This window comes from Buteo buteo, chromosome 1 (genome assembly GCF_964188355.1).
Source record: "Buteo buteo chromosome 1, bButBut1.hap1.1, whole genome shotgun sequence".
NCBI classification, from domain to species: domain Eukaryota; kingdom Metazoa; phylum Chordata; class Aves; order Accipitriformes; family Accipitridae; genus Buteo; species Buteo buteo.
The window spans coordinates 71,477,903-71,500,926 of NC_134171.1; the positions used below are offsets into that span (position 1 = coordinate 71,477,903).

General features: G+C 41.7%; 1 protein-coding gene and 1 long non-coding RNA gene across 10 annotated transcripts in view; one reads left to right on the forward strand and one right to left on the reverse strand.

The window, feature by feature from the left end:
• Positions 1-23,024, reverse strand: part of IL15 (interleukin 15) — a 48,609-nt gene that overhangs the window by 20,836 nt on the left and 4,749 nt on the right. For 2 of the 7 annotated variants that reach the window (XM_075035865.1, XM_075035886.1), the window contains exons 1-2: positions 21,208-21,323; positions 10,891-11,020 (exon numbers count right to left, since the gene is read on the reverse strand). In XM_075035865.1, coding sequence (XP_074891966.1) covers positions 10,891-10,953 — 63 coding nt within the window. In that variant the 5' untranslated portion in view covers positions 10,954-11,020; positions 21,208-21,323. Of the gene's footprint in view, positions 1-10,890; positions 11,021-19,102; positions 19,226-20,080; positions 20,255-21,207; positions 21,324-23,024 lie in introns of those variants that run through there. The other 5 variants (XM_075035826.1, XM_075035846.1, XM_075035876.1 and 2 more) reach the window with 5 other exon arrangements.
• The window catches only part of LOC142034486 (uncharacterized), a 51,281-nt gene continuing 48,725 nt past the window's right edge, over positions 20,469-23,024 (forward strand). For all 3 annotated transcript variants that reach the window (XR_012651661.1, XR_012651659.1, XR_012651660.1), the window contains exons 1-2: positions 20,469-20,558; positions 21,739-21,867. This is a non-coding gene — a long non-coding RNA (uncharacterized LOC142034486). The remainder of the gene's footprint in view (positions 20,559-21,738; positions 21,868-23,024) is intronic.

Genomic DNA, 23,024 nt, shown 5'->3' on the forward strand with positions numbered 1-23,024 from the left:
GTAATCAGAAGTATTCTATACTAAATTACATGATAATGACTTATAGAGACAACATAGATGTTTCAAGAGTCCTTCACTTGAAACTGAGACAAGAATCATGTAAATACAGCAACTTGACATATGTTTTCCTTAGCAAATTTCTCTCAAACCAAGATGCTTTGTCCCACAGCTAAGGTCTGAAGCGTCCTCTTATACAGAGCTCACTATTGAGAACAGGCCTCAATTCTCCTCTTTCTCCCTCTGGACTTTGTCAGCTCCAGCTTGCACATCACTCTTCCTCCAATACATATGTATACGCTGTGTTTCTGGCTACAGGAATAAGCCAATTCCCCTCATAAATCAGGATTGCAAGGGCAGACTCTTATCACATCTCTCTCGTCATTCAGGAGTACTAGACCCCAAAAGCTTCATCACATCCTGAAAAACTTTACATTGAAAAATTCCAGCCTTTATTAAAGGCTGGGGGTATTTCTGAGATAAAGTTGTCAAAGGAAACGTCTCCCAAAAATCAGACCAAATTTAATATCTTCACTGTATTTTCTTCAAGTTTTACCATATAAATTAAATAAGTGTGTGATAAGCTTTTGTTTCAACTTTTACAGAAAATGAATGCTGGACTGACTTACTAAAGTCTTTTTTAATCTCAAAGTTAACCTACATAGAGTCTTCATAAAGGTATGTGTCTCTCTGAAATAGACTCTTTCTGTATGATATTGCCAACTCTTGTATATTTGAATTCTATTTTTAGAAAGGGTGAATGCAATAACATTTTAACCATGTAATTTAGCAGAAATAGAACCAAGCACTTTGCTTCATGCACCAGTCAAAGCAGAATAGCTTAATGCATCTCTTTAATAATCTAAAGCCTTGCAGTTTTTATAGAGCTGTGAGATCCATTTAGATGTTTTCTAGCAATGCTTTGGGTCTGGTATAAGTTTTCTTCAATAGTCATATTCTGACCTGATAACAGCATACTGTATATCAGAATCTCAGTAGTATATGAATGGTTTTGAAGATTTTTGGAAAAACAAAATTTGCCCATTCCTCTTAACCATCTCTGATGTGATGTGGCAGTTGTACATTTTTCTAAATTTCCTACCTGCTTTTAATTGTCCTCCATGGGTCTGCAGGAGCTAAGCAGAAGTGAGCAAAGCCAACCACAGGAGAACAAAATCATTGGAAAAAAATACCAGGAAGCTTCAGCAGTTTTCCTGAAGCTGTGTTTGTTTGTTTACTTTAATTGTAATGATCTCATAAGGGTGTGAATTTCTCAATTCACAGCATATCCATGTTCCTTTTGTTCTACAGTTGCAGAAGATAACTGATTAGCATTCAGTCAGAGGATAAGCTCAGTTAAAGGATACTTATTGAGTCATTTCCAAATTGTGGTTAAAATTTCACTAACAAAATTTCACTAATACACAGCCAACTCTGTGTGTCTGATTTCTGTCTTTTTTAAGGTGGAGTGAAGAGGAATTAATTTCAATAATTTTATATGCTACTTAGTTACTTGAATATCAGCAGGATTACTATCAGAAAAAGATAATAGCTTCGCTGAAACAAACTGATTGTATTTGCCTCTGAACTCATTTTTTTAGGGAAAAAAAAAAAGTGGATACCACCTGCATCTTTGAAAGACTGAACTTTTTTTGAGAACTCATACTTTATGTTAATGCTATACTACTTTTTGTCTAATGGTAGCAACTGAAAACATCCACTAAGATGGAACCTAGTGTGTTATACTCTAAACTATGTAAACCTGTAATTAAGGCTAATGTTTTCCAAAAGAGATTACAAAACATCTCAACAAGTCAGACAAAATGCAAAAAGGAAGGAGTTGTAATGTCATTTTTATTGCTGGAGAACTGAGAAACAATAATATTGCTTTAATGGCCCCTGGTCAAGCATAGAATTTGTGGAGATTTCAGAAACTGAACAGAATTCTCCTGAATGCCAGTGTGGATTTTCAGGTGAACAAGCATCCTGCTCCTTAGAAATTACATTAGTTTCTCCTCTGGGTTTACACAGTGGAATTATTCTTGAGAGATTGGCTACTAAACCAAACACTTTGCAGTTAAAATCTCAGTGACACCTAGGCCAGGTTTCAATGGGCTTGAGACACTACACCGGTTTATTATGCAGTATCATAGTACTAATATCACAGACTAGAAGAGGCTTCTGGGAGTCCAGTTCCTAGTTCCAAGACAAAACCAAATGCTGATCTCTCTCTTTTTTTTTCTTTTTCTTTTTTTTTTTTTTTTTGAGAGAGAGAGAGCTCTTTGCCTAGTACCTAACACTTCTAGAGAAGATTCTTCGGTATTCTTGGGGAGCTATTTGTCTCATAACAAATATGATAACTGCGTATCACAGCTTAATGTCTTATAGTAAGAGCATGTGGGCTCTTGCTTCTTAAAATGGAAAAGATATGAAAAAGAAGATGAAAAACTTTCAAGGACATCTAAGTTTTGCCTGTTGCCAGAATAATCATGAGAACTCCTGAAAGGGGAGCTGCTGGGCGGAATGGATAAGTAAAAGATACCGCTGAATTTGGATTATGCCTGACCTTGCTACTGCTTGTATCAATTGTTTTCTGCTGACTAAACAAAAATTTAGTCCTAATTTATTTGGCCCTTTGAGGATTTTTTGTGTTGAAGGCTGGTAGATAAAATGGCCAAACTCAAACTTACAGCCCAGTGAGTGTACTCTTTTCTCCTGTTTCTTTCTTTGTCTGCCATTGCTGCAGTCATCTCCTGTAATTTACAGAGCCTGTTGGCTACTTCACCTGATGCTCCCAGGTGGCAGTGTGAATGGGATTTAAGGAGCAGAGAAGAGGAAAAAACATCTGTTGGTGCTCACTAAATATGAGGAAGATAATGTGGTATTTTCTGATATGAGATATAGGATTTGAGGCCGACAAACAGGCTATCCTGTGTGGTAGGGTCATCTGTTGACTATGCTAAGGAGGGGACATAATATTGAAAGCTGAGAAAAAAGAGTCATGAGATAGCTACAGTGGAAAAAACTTTGCATCTCAGACCTTCATGTTTGAAAAAAGAATGGTAGCTGGGAAGGGGAAGCACAAATTATTTCTAATTAATTAAGTAATTATATTAAGTGAAGTGAAAGGCACATTCTGCTGTTAGGCAAATAAAGACAGGAAGAAATTACTTAAGTCTAAAATGCCATAGCATACCTCTCAAATTACGTTGACAAATCTATCTGCAAAATCAAAAGCAGATGAGATGAGAAGCATTGTGGATGATTAATATGACTCAGGATCTTCATTTTGACATATTATTTGGTCATCTCTCCTTCACATTAGTATCACGATGCAAAATGAAATTCACATTATTTATTACAGAGAACTTTAATATTGGACCTCTTTAGTAGCACAGAGAGTTGTATCTTGGAAGGACTAAATACACCAAAATATGCTGGGAAAGTCTAAGATCAGCCAAATTATGGCACAACCATTCAGCATTCTGAATTCTGAATAGAAGCAAGAGAGCAGGACAGTGGCACAATTCTCTAACTATGTGGAACAGGATAATGAGGTGAGAAATATCTTTTTTGTATGAAACAAAATGAGTGTAACTGCTGGCTCAAAGCTGTATTCCATTAAATAATATTGTGTTTGTCTGGACATGTTAAAAAAATTTTTTTTTAAAAAAGTAAAATCTTGTAGTTATCCAGACAGCTTTTGTAGGAAATTGGAAATCACAGGAGTCATCTCACTATTTTTATGTAGCTAGCTATTTCTGGGGAAGACAAACAACTGATTAAATAAGCAAAATTTCAGAGGACACAAAAGTGTACAAAGTATACAAATCAAGGTTCTCTGTCTTTGCTGAAAAGGTTGCTTGAAGGTGTGATAAGGACACATGAAGAAACACACACTTGGGATTCAAGAGAGAAGGAAGCTACTCACCCACATAAGAATTTAGCCAAGACATAAAGGCCACCAATTCTACTTTTGCAAAGAGTATTATGAGACATAAATGGTCTAGTGCCTTGTGTTATGGTGCAGTAGAAACAATTACTTTCATAGCAGCCTGTGCTTTATGAGTTTAGTTGGAAATTGTCTGATAGCATAGACAAGAGAAGTGACTGTTAATATCTGCATGGCAAATATCTTTTTAATATATAGCTGTATTTATTTTTTTATAACTAACAGAATTAATTTGAAGTAACTGTTATTTCCATAGCTGTTTTTCTTTAAATCAGTACATACAAATGGCACTGTGAGGTCTTTTCCTCCCTCCCCATCCCCCCAACCCCTCTGCAGGATATCTGTTAGAAACCACTGGGGGTTTGTGATTGTAGTCAATCCAACAAAATCCCATGTTCCCTCCAACAGGACTTAATGAGTCACCTGTCTTGAGCTGAAGTGAAACTTCTAGATTGTATTTAGGGAGGGAGATTTTTTTTCTTCAAAAAAAAGAAGTGCTAATACACTTCCACTTGAAGATGCTTTCATTTGAAAGTAAGTTGCCATGCTGACATTTTCCTCTCTTTTCTCCAGCAAAAAAGCTGTGAATAAACTTTTCCTGGAGCAACTTCATTCAGGAGAGCATTATCTCTTGGCTCAGGAAGCCACCAGTGGACATTGGGAAAGAATGGTGATTCACACGGCTGTTCTGGATAGTGATATGATAGTGAAATGATTACATGGCATGGAAATGAAGCTTATTATCATGAAAATCCGCTCAGAGACAATCTAGAAGTTGTAACAGTATACTAAGGAGATAGTTCCACCTCAAGGTATAGTTTACTACTACTAATCCCTAGCTCACCACTTTGATGAGGACAGATCAAACAACAAGGCTTACAAAATTTTGCAATGCATGGATGACAGATAGTTTTGCACAGTTTGGATTGCCAAACTACATCAAGACTGTTAGGACTCCTGTCTGCACAGCCCTTCAGGTCTTGCAGTCCATCTGTATAATATTCCAAGGCTCAAGCATTTACTACAGCCCACTACCCTGCCCGTGATCCAGTCGCCAGACAAAATGGATAGGGGGAGGATCTCAAGAAGCTGTAGAATGACCAAGAATTTTTCTGCTGGGAGGTAGAAAAGGAGTTCGCAATGGTTAATGATGAGGCTAATTAGTAACATATAAATGGTCTCTGCCTCAAGTGCCTGAAAAACTTTCTCTGTTTGACACAATACCAGCAAAAACAGGGGAGTGGACTTCTGCAATGGCTGGGAAGCAAAACTGCTGAGACAACTTGTTCGTGCAATGTAATCCCTCCTGCCAGCTGAGCACAGCATCAAGGTAGTCTGCAAGGAAGCTAGAAGTTGAAGGTTTTATGCAGCTCTTCCTTTAAAAAACACGTTATGATGCTGCATTAAGCCTTTGTTAAATATAAATGTTTTTTACCAGGAAAAAAACCCAAAACCAAAAAAACCCAACAATGCACATTTTTACATCATGAAGTTCAGCCTATAAGAATAAAAATTTCAGACTTCACTGAACGTAACAAAGCAGATGTAGTGGGCATGCCTGCAAGTACTGATGCCACAGGTTTGAGTTAGTCTATGCTACAATAAACATAGTATTTCTGTCTGCTGTCCTTGACATATGCACACAAAGGCAAGTAGCAGAAAAAGAGGTGTTGTCAGAGATTCATCTTCTTACAGCCTGAGTTGTGGGAGAAGCGCACGGTTGTTCTCAGCATGTCATTAATTTTAGGCTGTGGGGCTTTTCTGGACTGGAGTTTTAATTGGATGTTCTCCGCAGGGCCAACCATTTCTGCAGTTATTCCAGCAGCTGTTTCTGGATGTTCCTGTGTTTCTCAGTACTGTCTTCTGACAATTTTCTATGCCTCTCCCTTTTTTCATAGAGGCTCCTCTCTTCTTTTGTTGTCTGATCCCTCCTCAGGATATGATAATTGAATTGATCTTACTCTACAGGCATGGGTGGTGAGCAAAGCAGGTAAAAAAAGGAATATTAATCTGTGTATAGAGACTTGTCTGTTGTTCTGAAATGGAAAATGGTCCTCTCTATGGAAGAGACTTTGTTCGTTATTCTCACTCAGGAACTAGGGAACAGGATATTTTAATTTTACATCAATTTCTCCTTGGCAACAATGATGGAAGCTATATTTTTGATCAGGTTTGGAATGAATGTCTGTTCCGTGGTTTTTCCCTTTGTTCCCACCACCATCTGTAAAGCTTGGAGAGACAACACATCTTCATTCAGCTTTGTAAAAAAGGCCTGATTCAGGCTTAGGCTGTTGAGTTGGCTGAAGAGCTGCAGATGTTGGAGCAAGGACAGAACAAGGCAAGTCTACAGCCTACCCTAATACTAAAGGAAATCTGTAACTTAGAGGCATGTCTCCAACAGGCAACTTTTTCAGAAAGGAAATAGAGCAACACTCCCATAGGTTGCTTTTGCTTTTCTTGGAAATTTCTCACATAGTGAGAATGTCTACCCAGCCTAACTATCTCACTTCCCAAGATGATATAATTAAAAACTTGTTATGCAGTAATTCATAGAAATGCCCATTGAAGTTGAACCCTAATTTCCATGCTCACCTCTAGTTTCTTTCTTTTTAGGACTTTGATAAATTTTAACTGTTATACTGAAGAGTTATATGGTTGGTATTTGTCCTAAAAATAACTTTGAGGGGAAAAAAGGGGAGTGAATATGCCTGGAGCTTTTTTAGAGGTTTTTATTTGCCCAGCAACCTTGGTAGACTTACAGTACAGTACAGTAGAATAAATCTAGTTTACAACTGGCTAGATGATTACAAAGATGTAACAAAATACAGCACATGAAACTTCATTCAAATGTGAGTACAAATTAGCTAATAAAAGCATTGAAATTATGTTCCAGTTATAGACCTAAAGTTGATTGTGTTAAAAATAAAAAGTGCTTAATGTATTGATGATGGAAAGGGGGACAGAAGAGAATAGTGGAAACTGAAAAGGCTGCACTCTCAATGGCATTGTGTTGTCCTTCACAGAACTGCATATCTTGAACACCAGAAAACAGGGGTTGTGTGCTGTGAGTTTTATTCCTTCCATAGATAAACAGGCCTAACACTTACTTTAAACTGGCACAGAGTTTCATTGACTCAACTGAGTAAGGAACAGATATTTTAACACCTTTCAGAGAAACGAAACTAACAACCAAGATCAGGGCTGATTTATTTCATTTTCATGAGTGAGTGAATGAATTATATGTACTGGTGGCATTTCAGTGATCTTTTTAAAAGTAAATTTTGATACAATTAGAATGCAAAGAAAATAGGAAGATAAAGTAAATGCATGCGTAACTCTGCAAACATACTGGAAAATACATTTTAATGAAATTACTAAACTGCTTCCTTTTCTCTGAAAGACATAGAAAATTTAAAAATATGAAATTTTCCTCAGGTGCCCTGATGTAAGTGAGGGAGGGAATCCTCTAATCAGAGCCTTTGAACTTTCAAATTCAGCTGGAGAACCTGACATTAGGAATAATGAATCAGCTAACGTGTAATTTAATCTAAACTTGTAGTTTCAAGTCATATGGTAAACTACTGCAGAAACTTTTGAGAGAACAAAAAATTCTGCTTGTACTAGTAGCTGTTAGAATCAGTGGAGCAAGCCACTGGATGAAATGTACATCTCTCCCCCTTTAATTACTTTGTTCTCATTTTTATGTTAATGTAACTGTTTATATTAAAGATTAATGTCAGGAATAAATTCTTATTCAGCAAACTCCTTAACAACAGCCTTCTAGAATACCACTTAAGAGCATCACACAGCCCACAGTCTAGCACTGGACAGGAGCTAATTCAGTGCATGCAGAAGCACCTTTGGGTACACTAAGGGCAGGTAATTATTTGTGAGCCTGTAGATTAATATCTTCTTTGACTGCTTCCCTATCAAGTTCCCAAGGACCAGCTACTTTATTCTAACTTTTTCTTTATGGTATCTTTTCCTCTAGCATATAGAGATAACTCACAGCAAAGTGGTCAACAGACAGAGATTCAGTTAGTCAAAGTCATTTTGGTAATGGAAGGCTGATATGATTTCTGGAAAACAGACTGGGAACCTTGGTTCCTAAATTTCTGGTAATGTTGTAACTACCTGTCTGTTCTGAAGTGAGTGATACCTGTTTGAGCTGATCCCTGGAAACTGATCTGAAACTTCTATATTCTATTATCAGAATATTCTTAGCTTTTGTGCAGTAGTTTCTAAGATAGTATTTTATAGAAATAATCTCTGTTAAAAATAAGCAAGAAGATAGCTCAACTACAAAAGCATCATCCAGTTCAAATCTTTATCAATCACTAAAGATTTAAAGGAAAAAAATCTTTACAAAACTATTACAGAGTGCACAATAATATATTCTCAGTGGATGGAATCCACTCAGCTTTTTTCCTCATAGTAGACTATTCTACTATGATTTACCATTTTCAACTTATCTGCACTTTTTTTTTTTATTTTAACAGGCATAATGTAGATGTTAATGGCTATATGTTACATCTGGCTTTAGATACTAAGCCCTATTGGGAAGGATGTTGTCTTTTTGTTTGTACCTTCATAGCTACATCATTCACTGTGTATAAAAATCATAAAATGATTAATTTAAGAGATGATAAAGTAGCATAAATGCCAGGTGAATAAGCTTGCACATACATTTAAAAGGGTAGCAGTACAATTGTATTTAAAAATGTTCACTGGCTTTGGAAGCAAACAGAATTGCTTCCAGAAGACATGAGACTTCCTTTAAGTTATCATGAAGGATGAAAGAGATTAAACAGGTAAGTTGTAACAGAGGCACCATTACTATGACCAAAGGGCAAAATAAGCTTTCTTACTGAGATAGTCACACAATCCTGTGTCTGCATCTTGCTACATGAGTAATGGCTTTTTATATTCTTTAAGAGCAGTAGGGGAAATACTATAGTCAAAACAACACTGGCTGTATTTTTATTTGAAATGCTCAGCATAAATAGAAACCTATTTGCTTGTGATGCATTTGATATTTTTACAGGCTTAGAAGAGTAAATAACCTTAACTTGACACACATGTGCTACAGGTGATCATTGTGGAAGAATTAGCATGCGGGAACTTGTACCTGCTCAAGACAGTAGCTCATGATCTGCTCTGTCATTATCATATATCATATCTTCAGAACCATCTGATAAGTGCCAGGACATGCTTTTTTATATAAGAACATGGGCAGGAGACTGAACATGTAGGGACAAAGGCTCAGGGAGTTATAGCCTGGTGTAGAGAGATGGAATATGATGCAGGAGATGGTAGGAAGTGTAGACCAGAAAGAAGGTGTAGAAGTGGGACCACTATTACAAGGTGTAATTTGAAAGGCCTGTGACAAGTAGGTCCATGCACTAGTCTAGATCACAGTACTAGCAGACACCTGAAGCCAGCCAACAAGCGGAAGATACTATGATCTCCTAAAAGTGATCTTTTATCTTCTACCCCAGTGTCCCAACAGAATACAAACAGTAGAATGATAAGGAATTAGATAAGAAACAAACCTTGTAACGAGTGACTCAGTATGTGAGAGAGATTTGGGTCTGTGACTTAGCTATGCTATATTCTTCACCTGTCCCATAAGCAGCTGCTGTCTGCTCTAATCCTCCCAACTTCTGATAGGCTATATTGGTGGGGTTTGAGTTCCAAATTTTTCCCCATAATCAGGAGGCCTATATTTTTCCTGCTTTTAATAAAAGCTAAGATTCTGATGTAATCACTCTGGCACTTTGCATGAAGACATATGAAGCTATTTGGTAATCAATTATTACCTCATTTTTGAGCTGATTCATTGTTTCTATGGCTTCTGCAGAAAAGCAGCTATAGTTTCAAGTATGAGCAATTACACATTTAGCTAAAGAAGCTTTGATCAAAATTCATTGTAGAAAAAATCCACTCTGTCCTAAGCAACAACTTCACTACCATCACTAGCAGGAAGACCATTCAGACAATTCCTGTTTGGCTTTTCCCCCCTACCTGCATATTTAGGCAGACTGGCTTTGCACAGGAACCTTTCCATCCACAGTGCAGCACGTTGGCATGGAAGGCCGGGTGGGATGGGGCTGCAGAAGCATCGTGGAGGTGCCACGGTGGCAGGGCTATATGCACTGTGCCTGCCGTGGAGACCCGCTGCAGCCCTTGCGTGGGTGAAGGCCCACAGCCAGGGCACTCTGTCTTTTCCTCCATGGCAAGGTACCATGCAGGCAGCTCTCTGCTCTGCTTGTTGCCATGGGATAATCAAGTGTTTGAAAGTGGGAGAATCCTGCCTCAGGCTGCCAGGTCCCCCAGCAATAGGCTCCACTGCTCAGGAAAGGAGCCTACCTGGAGGAAGGGAAGGACTGGCCTGCCAGTGTAGAGCTGTGTGCAAGCCTGGGGGGTCCTGAGTGCCATATGCTAATGGCTTTTGGGTTATAATGAGGTCACCCAGCCACGCTGCATACTGGAAATGCAACTGATACAGAATCATCTAGTAAGCGTGTTGAGGAGCGCTACAGAGGCTGGACACATGCAAGCATTTCCCTCCTGTATTAAACACCCTTTTGAGGGGCAGCGGTTATGGCCTTGCATGTTGCAAAAGGTCAGCTAGACATGGGCGTTAAGTCCAAGCAAGAGGCAAAGTCTGCTACAACTTGCTGTGCCGCAAATAAACTGTGAGAAACACGAATGTGAAAAAATCCAGACCTATTTGCTATGTAATTCTCGTACAAGTGAACAAGGAGTGGAAAAAAACAAAGCAGAAAATTATAGGGTGCTAGTGACCTCATCTAAAATACTGGAAATGTTTCCAAGCCTTACATTTGATGTATTACCTCGTTTTCTTGTTGGGCTGTAAAATACCATTTAAAGCTTTGCTGAAATTTCCTAAAATGCCATGCTGTTTAAGTAACACTTACCTGACTGTCCAGCCTGCTCAATGCTCCAGCAGGGTTTTGTGTTGGGCGCCCCATCCCCAGCATCCTGCCTGCTGGAACATTACTCAGAGCAGAAGCGTGGAATCTGAATCAGGAAAGTACACTGTGGGACCTAGACATGGAAACAATATGTATGTCGCAATGGAGTTCTGAGTGGCTCTCAGCCCATCTGTTAAGAGCACTCAAAGCTGAAATTTCACAAGTAACTTTTGCAAGATGCCTTTAAATCTTCTAAATTAATGGAAATCACAAGACACAGACTTTTCAAAAGGGTTATTTTTATCTAGGTAAGAGACCCATTTTTGAATGCTGCAATATAAGGGGGGTTGCCCCTGGAAAATTTGTATTGTCATCAAAGGACATTTTATTATGACTTCTGATAACAATCACAAGAGAGGTTGTAGCCCAGTTAGCTAGTATTAAAGTCATTAACATCAGTCTAATTCTGTTTTTTATAAAGGGCTGGAAGAGTTCCCCTAATTAGTACAACACAGCATGACAATTCCTTTTAATAGTTGCCTTTTACGTAGACACGGTACAGTCCAGCTATGCGATTTTACTTTCGTTCTCCCCTATTTTATAAAATAAATTAGAAGAGAATAAATGAGGCAAACCACACCGAACCAAGGTCGGGTCAGCAGCAATCCACTATACCACCTCCATTTAAGCAGTGTTTTCATAGTAAGGATCATGGCAACTGTCTAACCAGCTCATTCCCTTTTTTATTACCTTTTTACAGATGACACAATAAAACCTAATTGGAATGTTTCCCATCTCTTTCAGAAACTTTTTTTTTTTCTAGATTCACTTTCAAATCTTGCAAGTGTTGGAGTTGGACAAACAAGCACATTTTTGTTCAAATAACTAATTGATTTTGTATTCACAGCAAGACCTTGAAGAGATACAGCAGAAAATGATGAAGATATGTTGACAGAACAGTTTATTTGGACATTAATATTAGTATTTTTTATAGAAGGAGTCCCAAGGCAATCTGCAACAAAATAAGTTTGTGAAGGAGGCTGCCTACAGAAGTTGTGGACACTTCATCCTCAGAGGTATTAAAAAATCAACCAAGCCTGGAGCAACCTGCTCTAATGTTGAAGTTAGCCCTGCTTTAGGTGGGAGGCTGGAAAAGGTGACGTGTAGATGCTGCTTCTGATGTAAATTATTCAATGAAATTAAGCCTTGAATTAAAAAATGTGATGGAGAAGGGAGGCAGAAATATGCAAACACACAGATGTGTGATTGCATAAACATTATTTTCTTAGAAAATTAAACATTGATAATTTCAAAAATATGGGCTGGGACCACAGTCCTATTTCTATATATGTAAAGTGGCTATTGCCTACAGTTTTGTTAGGGCCTTCTGCAGCTGGGTCTCAAACAATAAGACTCAGTTTCAGTTGCTTTTAGTTTGGCCAAGCTGAAATTGTTAGAGCTGAAATTTCCTACACTGTCTTCCTTATTCAGGCCAGTGATTTTCTTTTAAGTTCCATCAAGAGTAGTTCCGTCATTTCTAAAAACAAATTAGCAGAAATACACATTTCTTTCATATTAAGAAAATGTTTCTAACCATTTAATTAAAGCTGTGCTTTTTAGTAACGTGTTCAAATTTGGCAGCCTAGAAAACCTGCACAAACTCGGCCAAGTCATGAGTGGCTCAGCTTACATAATTGCAAAAGAGATTTGTTGGCACTGTGTAGTTGGTCTCCAGCAGTCTCTTCACAATGAACATACTCCGTCTCAGAGTTTCAGAGGCAAACAGAACTCTGTATAAAAAACAAGGCTCCCTGCAGGAACAGTGTGGTGAAAGCTGAGGAACAGAAATCCATGATGCTGCTGGTACACAGCAGTGGCATTTGAGTAGCATGACCGAATGGAGAGCACAGCAAAGAATTAAGACAGAGTGGAGTTGCAAGGAAGGAGGAAAGGTTGGGTGTAGCAGAAGTGGGAGGATTTATGAACACTAAAGCGTATTCTTCCTGAGAACTTGAAACTCAATCCCGTGGTCACTGCCTTCCCATGAATTCATAATTTTAAAAAGGTACTAAATCTTTAATCACAGTATGATGTAATGATTTCCTTTTTCTCTCACAGGATTTATGAACAAAATGGATTCTGTTCACCAAATGGATCAAGCTCTTGAAAAAAACCCAACTGTATAAATGTCCTTATTTCAAGAAGGAAGATGTGTTGAAAAAGATGCAGAAGATCACAGAAAAAGAAGCATGGGTTCGATGACAAAGGCAGCTGAATGCAGCCCTGAGGAAGAGAGCCCTGTCCCTGCCTTCATCTCACCATCTCCTTGTGATTTGGGCAAGTTCCTTAACCAGATTTTTCACAAGCGACAATCATTTTCTGAGTTCCCTCCTATAAGAAATCTTGACTTTAAGTTGCTTTGTATATCTGCCCTTAGGATGAAATGCTTCATGCTCCCCAATCATATATTTCTAGTTGTTATAGTCAGGTAGGTCAGATGCAGGTTTCTCCAGTGCAGATGCTACAGTTTGAGGAAATGAGTGCCCTCTACAGAGCTTAGTTCAAAGAAAGCATTGAATTCTCACAGCTGTCTGTGTTGACATATAGCACCCAGAACAAACTGGGTGCTATATGTGGAAACAGACAATCCTAGGGAATGCTAAACAATCTCTTAAAAAAAAAAATTCCATCTCCAGGTATCACATACAGGACCCAATATCATTAGGTTATATTCCAATCTTTTTCCATTTGTAAAGCAAAATCCCCATTTTCTCATCCTTCAGGACTTTTGAGAAAAATGAACTAATTCTTGTTCAAGAAGCAATTGGATACTATACTGATAAGTGCCATAAAGGGAGGGCAAAAAAAGATAAAAATAATTATTCTGGATTTACAACATGGTGCAAGGAATGTGCAGCAAATCAGACATGGGGCCACACAAAAGAATACATGAAATACAGAATATCTGCTTTTCCTAGTTTTCCTGGTTTTTATTGAAATGTATATATATATATTCTAGCCAGTGTAAAATCACATTTCTTGTGCCTATATAACTAATTACTATAAGATACAGTGTAACTAAGGCTGTAGACCTTTTTTTTAATCAAGTAAAGAAGGTTTAAAATAAAATTAATGAAAGAAAGCTGTAAGCAGAGAGGCAGCATGTAAACCCCAATCTGATGACTTTTGCCATCACCAGCATCCAGTGTTGGTCATTGCAGGACAGGCTGACACCTGGAATCCCCAGGCTGAGAACAGGAACTGGTGAAATCCCAGGTGGGGTCCCAGTGCCACTTTCTTTCCCATCCCCTCTGCTGCCTGGCAGTGATCTACACTGTATGTGGCAGCCCTGAGTACAACTGATCACATTAACTCTAGTATCAGAACTAATCTAGCCTCAGGAATGTGAAACACTGATCTATTTACCCTGCCAAGAAGCAGCACAAAGGAGAACTCCACCTAGCAATTATACCATTACCAATGTACACTAGCAGGGAAACAAACCATACTTTTTGTTTTTCTGCCACAGGCTACAATATATGAGCCTGCGAGAGTTACTGTGACTCCCATTCCTGTATCCTTAAAAGCATGCTACACGCACTTGGCTTTAACAGGTATGCAGATGTCTGTTATTTTAATGACATTCAAACTGGGGCTCCATGACTCAGGAGAGAGCCAGTATGGCTTATACAAACAGATATAATTAGTTATTTTTGAACAAGTGTGCTTATGTTCATACCTGTTACAAGCAGGTTGGTGGCAGTAACCAGCTGCAGCTTTCAGATGTCAGGTGCATAGATTTCCATGTTCCTGCAATACCTCTCCTTAGTCCTGGAAGGGCAGGTAAGGTTCCTACTTCCCCTTGCAGGAAGACAGTGACACTTTGTCATGTGCCGGAGATACACGCAGGCACCACTGGTACAAGTGCCATAATTCTTGGCCAATGCAGCTTCAAAGAGGCCACAGAGTTCATGCCTCATTTTGCATCACATTGGTTACAGAATTGATATTATGTTAATAATAGTTAACAACATATTAACAGTTAAGATATGTGGACTGAAACCTTATCGGTGGTGTTATTCCTTTACCTAAAATGGGTCTTCTACTGCATGAGTTGTTGAGAAGATTATTAGCTCAACAACTGCATCGTCATATTTTGTATCTGCACAAACAGGATCTGTGGCAGACAGTGACCTGACATCGCCGATGAGCTCAAGTCCTTTCTCCAGCAGAGGCAATAAACTTCTCCACGCTGTCCTTATTTATAGCTTAAACTCTAGGGAAGAAAATTACGAAGCACTTGACACTCACAGCCTTCTGGCAGAGACTGCAGCTAGGGAAAGGTGCAGTGGGAACCATTTTTGGCTAGCGGTTTAGAATACGGTGATCCCTCTACTCAAAAATAAATTACAGCCAGTAAATTGGCTTCACTTGTATTTTTGTTTACAAAAAGGCACCCTGAAACATTTGATAAATTCTAGTCATGGGTGGGCTGGTTTAGCAACTTCAGCATAAGATTTTTTTAACCATCACAGAGTGCAACCCTTCAAGTCTACAGGTATTTTTATAAAACTGGCTTTTAAAAACAGTTCCTCCGTAGGTGAAAAAATCAGCCATTTTTTGGTAAAGAATTTTTACGCATTGGCACTAGAGTTAATTGATAAACTATTAAACTGTTAAGTTGTGATTTATAGCAGCTATAATGGCAACAATGTCTGAGTGATCACCCTATGCTGTCACTGAAGACATACCTCATCTGTTATAGCATGAAATACTGTAAGATGGTTTGTAATGATGCATATATCTTGTTACCTGCTGATAATAACCTATCAGCAAGGACAACAGTTTAATTATATAGTACATCTCCTGCTGGCTTCCAAATATTTCTGCTGCTCTTCAGTAATTTCTTAGCTAAAAAAGAATCAGTCTGCTCATTTTACACTAGTATGTTAATTTATGAATGGAAGACAGAAAGCTTTTATTAGCTGCCAAGGTGCCTGAATTCTTTGTGTTGTCATCATGATATAAAAAATCTAGCCCCCGCTGCCCATAAATCCTAACAGATAGTGGAGAACAGGCCCCAGATTGGCTAAAGGATGTGAAGAAAATCTCAGACTAGACCTCTCACGGAGATGTGCAGAATATTATCTCAAAGGTGGCACTCAGCCCTGGCCAAGTGGGATCTCTGCTTACACTGATGCAGTACAGGCAGCTTGGATGAAATGTCTGTCTCTTATTGTCCTTCCTTCAGCTTCATTCTGAGCGTGGGATCACAGCACCCACCTTGGGAACAGCACTGGCCCAGCAAGAGCAGAGGAGCCTTCAGTACACAGGAACCTTTGAGGTGGGCACCAGCGTCTAAGGTTCAGTGTTTGGCACAGAAGCAGTGAGAAGGTAAGTTGATCTGGGATTAATGATACAAAATTGGAAGTCCTTTTGTCTGTGAAAGAATAATCTGTGTGTCTTGGTACTGGGGACCTCCAACATAGTCCTATACCTTTGAACTCCTGCTCAAAAAGGAGTTTTAGGCATATATTCCCATGAGGACCTATTAATAGTGCTTTCTACCAGAGTTTGGTCTTTGCAGAGACAAATATATCAGCTTGTTTGTTAATATGTCAGTATTTATTCGTGGAGTGAACTCCTGTCCTATCAAAGCCTGTAAAATGGGAATGAGAAATCTGGGTGGAGTGAGAAGAGTGTCTTTAAATTTGGGAACTACTTATAAAAAAATAAGATTTGCTTCTTACACATTTCTCTGAGTAATAAGTAGCCAATAATAAATAACTGATAGTAGGGATTTCCCCCCTCCGTTACTGAGTAATTACTTTTGAAACACTTTTGAAAATTAGAAATATTTTAGCATGCATGCACAGCAAATGGACATGTTTGAGATGCTCTTGCTGTGCCTAACACACTATAATTTGGTGTAGAGAATTGGAAATTTATTATAATGAGAATTTGCAGTGCATTACAGTCCTGTAGTTAAAATAACCTTTAAAGTCACTACCTTCCATTATGAGTTTTTAAGTGCACAGAAAGACCTCATGAAAAACATGAATGCAAGGGTATTCACCCTCCCAGATTTTAGCTCCTATTGATGGTGCAGTGATGAAATAGAGGATATAGCAACAAGACCATGTCATGTAAAAAAACAAGAGGAATAAAATATATACTTCTGTGCAGACTAACAAGTTTGTTCCAAGAGCTGAGGTTGGGCTGCTATGCTTTACTGATCCCTGCAAGCAATAACACTGTGCTGGCCTGCAGAACAGTGATGTACTTCACACCACAAAACACGTTATTTTGATAGAACAACATGTCTCACAGAGGGGTTGTTCCAGACTGTACTTCTCCCTGCTGTGCTGGCTGCAGGAGGCGGAACTCCCTGAGTACGGAAAAGGGAAATACTTGGCTTACAGAACCCTGCACCTGGCATTGGAAGATTTGTGTCAAACGGGTTACTGGTCATGGCCTGGAAGAGACTGCAAGCTGAAGTGAGGAGGAACTTTTCACTCTTCAGAAAAAATCTAGCATTTTGTTGTCCATACTACCCTATTACTCCACATCAGCCTGCACCTCTGACCCCTGTGATCCCTCTTTATTTTCAGTGAAGATCTAGGAAGCCTCAGAATGGATCTGACCATAATATTCTTTTTCCCAGAGAATTCAAACATTCTTAAAGACAGCAGGGTATCATAGAATAATTTAGGTTGGAAAAGACCTTCAAGATTATCGAGTCCAACCGTTAACCTAACACTGCCAAGTCCACCACTAAACCATGTCCCTAAGCACCACATCTACACATCTTTTAAATACCTCCAGGGATGGTGACTGAACCACTTCCCCTGGACAGCCTGTTCCAATGCCTGACAACCTTTTCAGTGAAATTTTTCCTAATATCCAGCCTAAACCTTCCCTGGCGCAACTTGAGGCCATTTCCTCTCATCCTATCGCTTGATCCTTGGGAGAAGAGACCAACCCCCACCTCGCTACAACCTCCTTTCAGGTAGTTGTAGAGGGCGATGAAGTCTCCCCTCAGCCTCCTTTTCTCCAGGCTAAACAACCGCAATTCCCTCAGCCTTTCCTCATAAGACTTGTGCTCTAGACCCTTCACCAGCTTCATTGCCCTTCTTTGGACACGCTCCAGCACCTCAACGTCTTTCTTGTGGTGAGGGACCCAAAAATCAACACAGCGTTCAAGGTGCAGCCTCACCAGTGCCGAGTACAGGGGAACAATCACTTCCCTGCTCCTGCTGGCCACACTATTTCTGATACAGGCCAGGATGCCGTTGGCCTTCTTGGCCACCTGGGCACACTGCTGGCTCATATTCAGCCGGCTGTTGACCAACACCCCCAGGTCCTTTTCTGCCAGGCAGCTTTCCAGCCACTCTTCCCCAAGCCTGTAGCGCTGCATGGGGTTATTGGGACCCAAGTGCAGGACCCAGCACTTAGCCTTGTTGAACCTCACACAGTTGGCCTCAGCCCCTCGATCCAGATCCCTCAGTAGAGCCTTCCTACCCTCAAGCAGATCAACACTCCTACCCAACTTGGTGTTGTCTGCAAACTTACTGAGGGTGCCTTCAATCCCCTTGTTCAGATCACTGATAAAGATATTAAACAGAACTGGCCCCAATACTGAGGCCTGGGGAACACCACTTGTGACCGGCCACCAGCTGGATTTAACTCCATTCACCACAACTCTTTGGGCCCAGCCGTCCAGGCAATTTTTTTACCCAGCGAAGAATACACCCATCCAAGCCACGAGCAGCCAGTTTCTCCAGGGGAATGCTGCGGGAAATGGTGTCAAAGGCTTTACTAAAGTCCAGATAAACAACACCCACAGCCTAGTTTAAAGCTCTTTCAATGAGCCCTGCTAACCCCTGTGCAAAGATCCTTTTCTCCCTTTGAGACAGGTGTACCCCGTCTGCTGCCAGCTGGCCTGGTGTCATGTAGACTGACCCATGATCAAAAAAACGCAAATTCTGCCAGTGACACCAGGCTCGGAGCCAGGTATCGATCTGCTGGCTCTTCCTGTTCCTTCCCTCATCATTCCCTGCAACTGGAAGGATAGAGGACAACACCACTTGTGCTCCTGATCCCTTAACCCAGCATCCTGGAAGCCTCTCTTGATTGCCCTCGCGCTTCTTGTTGCAACGTCGTCGCCGCCTGCGTGAAGAACCAATAACGGATAACAACAACCTGAGGGCCGTACCGGGGTCGGAGGTTTCCTCGTCATGTCTTTAACCCGGGCCCCAGGGGGGCAGCAGACTTCCCTCAGAAGTGGGTCCGGTCTGCAGGTCGGGCCTTCTGCTCCCGTCGGAAGGGAGTCTCCTCCGGCAGCGTCCCGCCTTTTTTCCTTTGCGGAAGCAGTTCTGACGCAGGGCGAAGGCCGACTTGACCTCAGCGACGCCTCCACGCGAGACGAACCGCCGTCCTCGCGGCCGCTCGGTTCCGCTGGCGGAGCCTCGTGCCCGCTACGCCAGGGCACGCGGGGAGGTAGGGCAGCCGCCGAGGAGGACCTCGTCGCCATTGCCCCCCACCCCTTCCGTCTCTGCCTTCAGCCAGGCGGGGAGAGGGTGGGGAATCCTCCGCGTCGCGGGCGCTGCCCGCCTCGGGGAAGGTGGGGTGAGACTCCAGCAGTCCTCTCGCACTCCCTGGTGCCCCTCAACCCCCTCGCCCCCTCAGAGGAGTGCCCCTGCCTGGGCGCACCCCCCCACCTCTGCTCCCCGCAGCCACCCCGCACCGGCGCAAGGGCCCGGTGCCGGGCTGGCAGCGCCTTCCCACCGGAGCTCTTGTCTGGGCGGCTGCAGAGCTTAGCGAGGCCACGGCTTTGCGCCGGCTGGGCACCGCTGCCCCCCCCCCCACACACACCCCCGCCGCCGGGGCTGACCGGGCTCCAGCGCCCCTCCTGCCCGCCCTTCCGCCCCAACCGCCGCGCCCCGCTCGCTGCCGCTCCCTAGGGGATCCCTGTGGCGACGGCGGCGGGGAGGTGGGGGGGGCCGGCCCGCCATGGCTCCTGTCCCGTCCCCCCCCCCCGGTGGCGTCCGCCGCTGTGGCGGGAGGTGCGGGGCTGCCGGCGGGTCTCTGCGCTGCCCGGAGGTTGTTCCCGGTTCGGGACCCCCCCGTCCCCCCGCCCCGGAGCCGCTGCCTTCCTTACAACGTTACGCTCTAAATTGCTGGCAAAGCTGACCTTTCTCGTTTGAGTTCGCGGCGCTAAAATGATGGGGAGAGGCCACGAAGTCACGCTGCCCCTCCTCAGAGTGCAGAACGGACCAGGGGGCTCCCAGAGAACGGACTGGGTACCTCTTGTTGATCTCTACGGACCGCTGGTCGACACTAAGTCGATCTGCAGCTCAGTACCTCCTTCCGAGGGAAAACAGCCCGGCGATACCTTTCCGTTTAATTCGTACGTGCCAAAATAAATTGCTAACTGTAAATAGAAATAAACACGTGCATAACAGGCAAAGGAAGTGCTGTGCTATTGGCTATTTGGAAAGTACAGCAAAAAAAAAAAAAATATTGTGGTAATTATAATCAGGAATTTGTTCTGCAAGATCAGACGCTTTTAAAAGCAGAGCAACACCAATGTACCTGCCGTATACAGAAGGAATCACAAGGCAGTGGCTGTGAGCAGTAAGGAGAATTCCCTATTAATGGCTTTTACAAAGGTAATTTCGCAGGTTTTGAGAATACAGTCCTTCACGAGTTTCTGCCCCACACGCCTTTTTCCTTCTACCTTTTGGTTTCCTTAGGTGGAAAGTGGTATTTTTAACAACAGACTCGTAAATGCATTTGCTTACTCGGGTTTACTACTAGCTTATGCCTCCCTATTATATTGCTATCGGCAACAGGATCTCTGTATCACTGTTTTCAGCAGGACTCCACTTGACTGCAGATTTTCAGTTCCCTGCCTGCATTTAATGCTCTTTCAAGGGTATACACTAAGATGGTAAACAACTTTTCTCCCAGCTTTATATCTCTGTCCTTGCTATGTTAACTAGGCTCACAGCAGTATCTTTGTTTTCTCCTCATTTTTGCTGTGCGAATTTGTTAGAAAACAATGACAAATTTTCACCGGCTAGCACCAATTCTCCCTACTTGCTGATGTCTCTCACACAGCAGAAACAGAGAAACAGGTGCCAGGTACAAGGTTAAATACAATACTTAAAACTATGTCTTTTATATTTATAACAAATCTTACAAGACGATTTTAAAAAACATTAAATAATTGGAAGCTAAGCAGTATGAGTTCCCTCATCTTTTCAATACAAGAAAGAGAGAAAAACAAGAGGATGTTAAAAGTTGTAAAATACTCACAAGTCTTGGGAAAGCTGTGCAGCAAGTTGGCACAGAAGAAGTTAGGATAAAGTTTGCACTAGTGACAGCAGCGAATGCTCCACCCCCTCCTCCGGTCTGTTTTACTTTCAGTTGTTACATAATAATAATGTAGGACTATGTTTGTACCTAATACAATGTGGAAATTATTCCCACCATAAATAACAGATCGTAGGGATTTCCTGCTGCCATTCCTGAGTGATTTTCCAACTTGGAAAAAAAAAAAAACCCACACAAAAGTGGGGAAAGACATATGCCTGTATTTAAAAGGCAGGCAAAGTGACTGACAAATGCGAAAGGCAGCTGCTTGCTGTCCTAAGCAGCGACATTTACACTTGCTACCTCTTATCCTTCCATAAAGGGAAGAAAGCGCACAGGTCGTGCCCTTGTCTCTGCACAGTCCCTTCCCCCTTTGTAGCTCAAGTGTATCCCTCCAACCACAGCTCCAAAGGGTTGCTTACCTTGGAAGCAAACACTGTAGCTTTATGCTGTAACTCCTCCTCTTCTCTGCAGCCTGAACAGTGTTTTACTGGGGGAGCCACCACAGGAGGAAAAGAGATTTTACCTCTCAGGATGCCACCAGGAAAGAGGAGCACGACCATGGAAGAGGGTTGCCAGGACAGAAAAGAGCTTCTCCAAAAGGTACAGCATCTGGCTTGCCATGCGATGGCAGGGCAGAGGGGGGTCATAGGCCCAGGTGACATCCTTATAAAGGAGCTGAAAAAATACTCTGCAAATTGCACTGAACTCAAAAGTTGCTAATTTTAGCTGTTAAGAAAAGTGAGGGTTTGGTGCCTATGATAATCGCAGGGCATGGCAGCTGTAATCCTAAAGTCCTGCTCAGACACCTCACGATGAAGAACCTTTCTACCTTGAGCTAAACTTTAATGTCCTGAAGATAAGGCTCAGCAGCTCCCTAGGAGTACTCTCAGGTTTCCAGGGACCAACATTTACCTATGTAGAGGTCATGCACTCCAGAGGCAACAGTGAAAATGGTACTTCCTCTCTGTGCAATCTTCTTTTTGCCCTCTTCTGAGTTATTCTGGGTGCTGGTTGTTATTCTCTGCATGTCACACTCTGAGGTCGTAAAAATATTCTGCAGCTAAATGAGAAGGGTTTAGAAATGGCTCTGTCTCCTTACTGACAACGAGATGGGTTTCTAGAGTTGGGCATTTCCTTCCTGTTTCTCAGTGAAGTAACATTTTTTCAGGAACACTATTTATAAAACCCAGTGAACAATACCAGTTAGTTCCCTGTGCTGGGATATTCTATTACAGCCAGACTCAGAAAATCTACTGACGGACCTAAATTAGACTTCTGTATCTTGAACAGCTGTCATACAGCTACCGAGAGAAACAAGGACTGGAACCGAGTGTTTCCAGAGAGTAGTTCTAGATGGCTACATGATGGATTCATGATATGAGGCAGCTTCCTGACACTTCTCAGCACCCGTGTGCACTGTACCCATTGGCCCTATGCTTGGGTCCAGCATCCGTTCTGCAGAGAAGGCAGCCACGCTGATTAGCTCCTGTACAGGGTCCAGTTTGCTGTCACTACCACTGCGAAGAACATTCCAGCAATTTAACGCAAGACAAAAAGCAGAACTCACAATTTCATGCTCTCCAGGGACTCTTGGCTCTCCCACATGACACTGTGTCTCCAGAAAAGCAGCTACTTACGCTCCTTGTACTCTGTCTCAGTATAGAGTGTTAATATCACTTTTTAAGCGGATGTGCAGACATGAGGGGTGAAATCTGCCTCAGCTGGGCAGGATTTGAAAGAGAAAATAAAAGTACGGA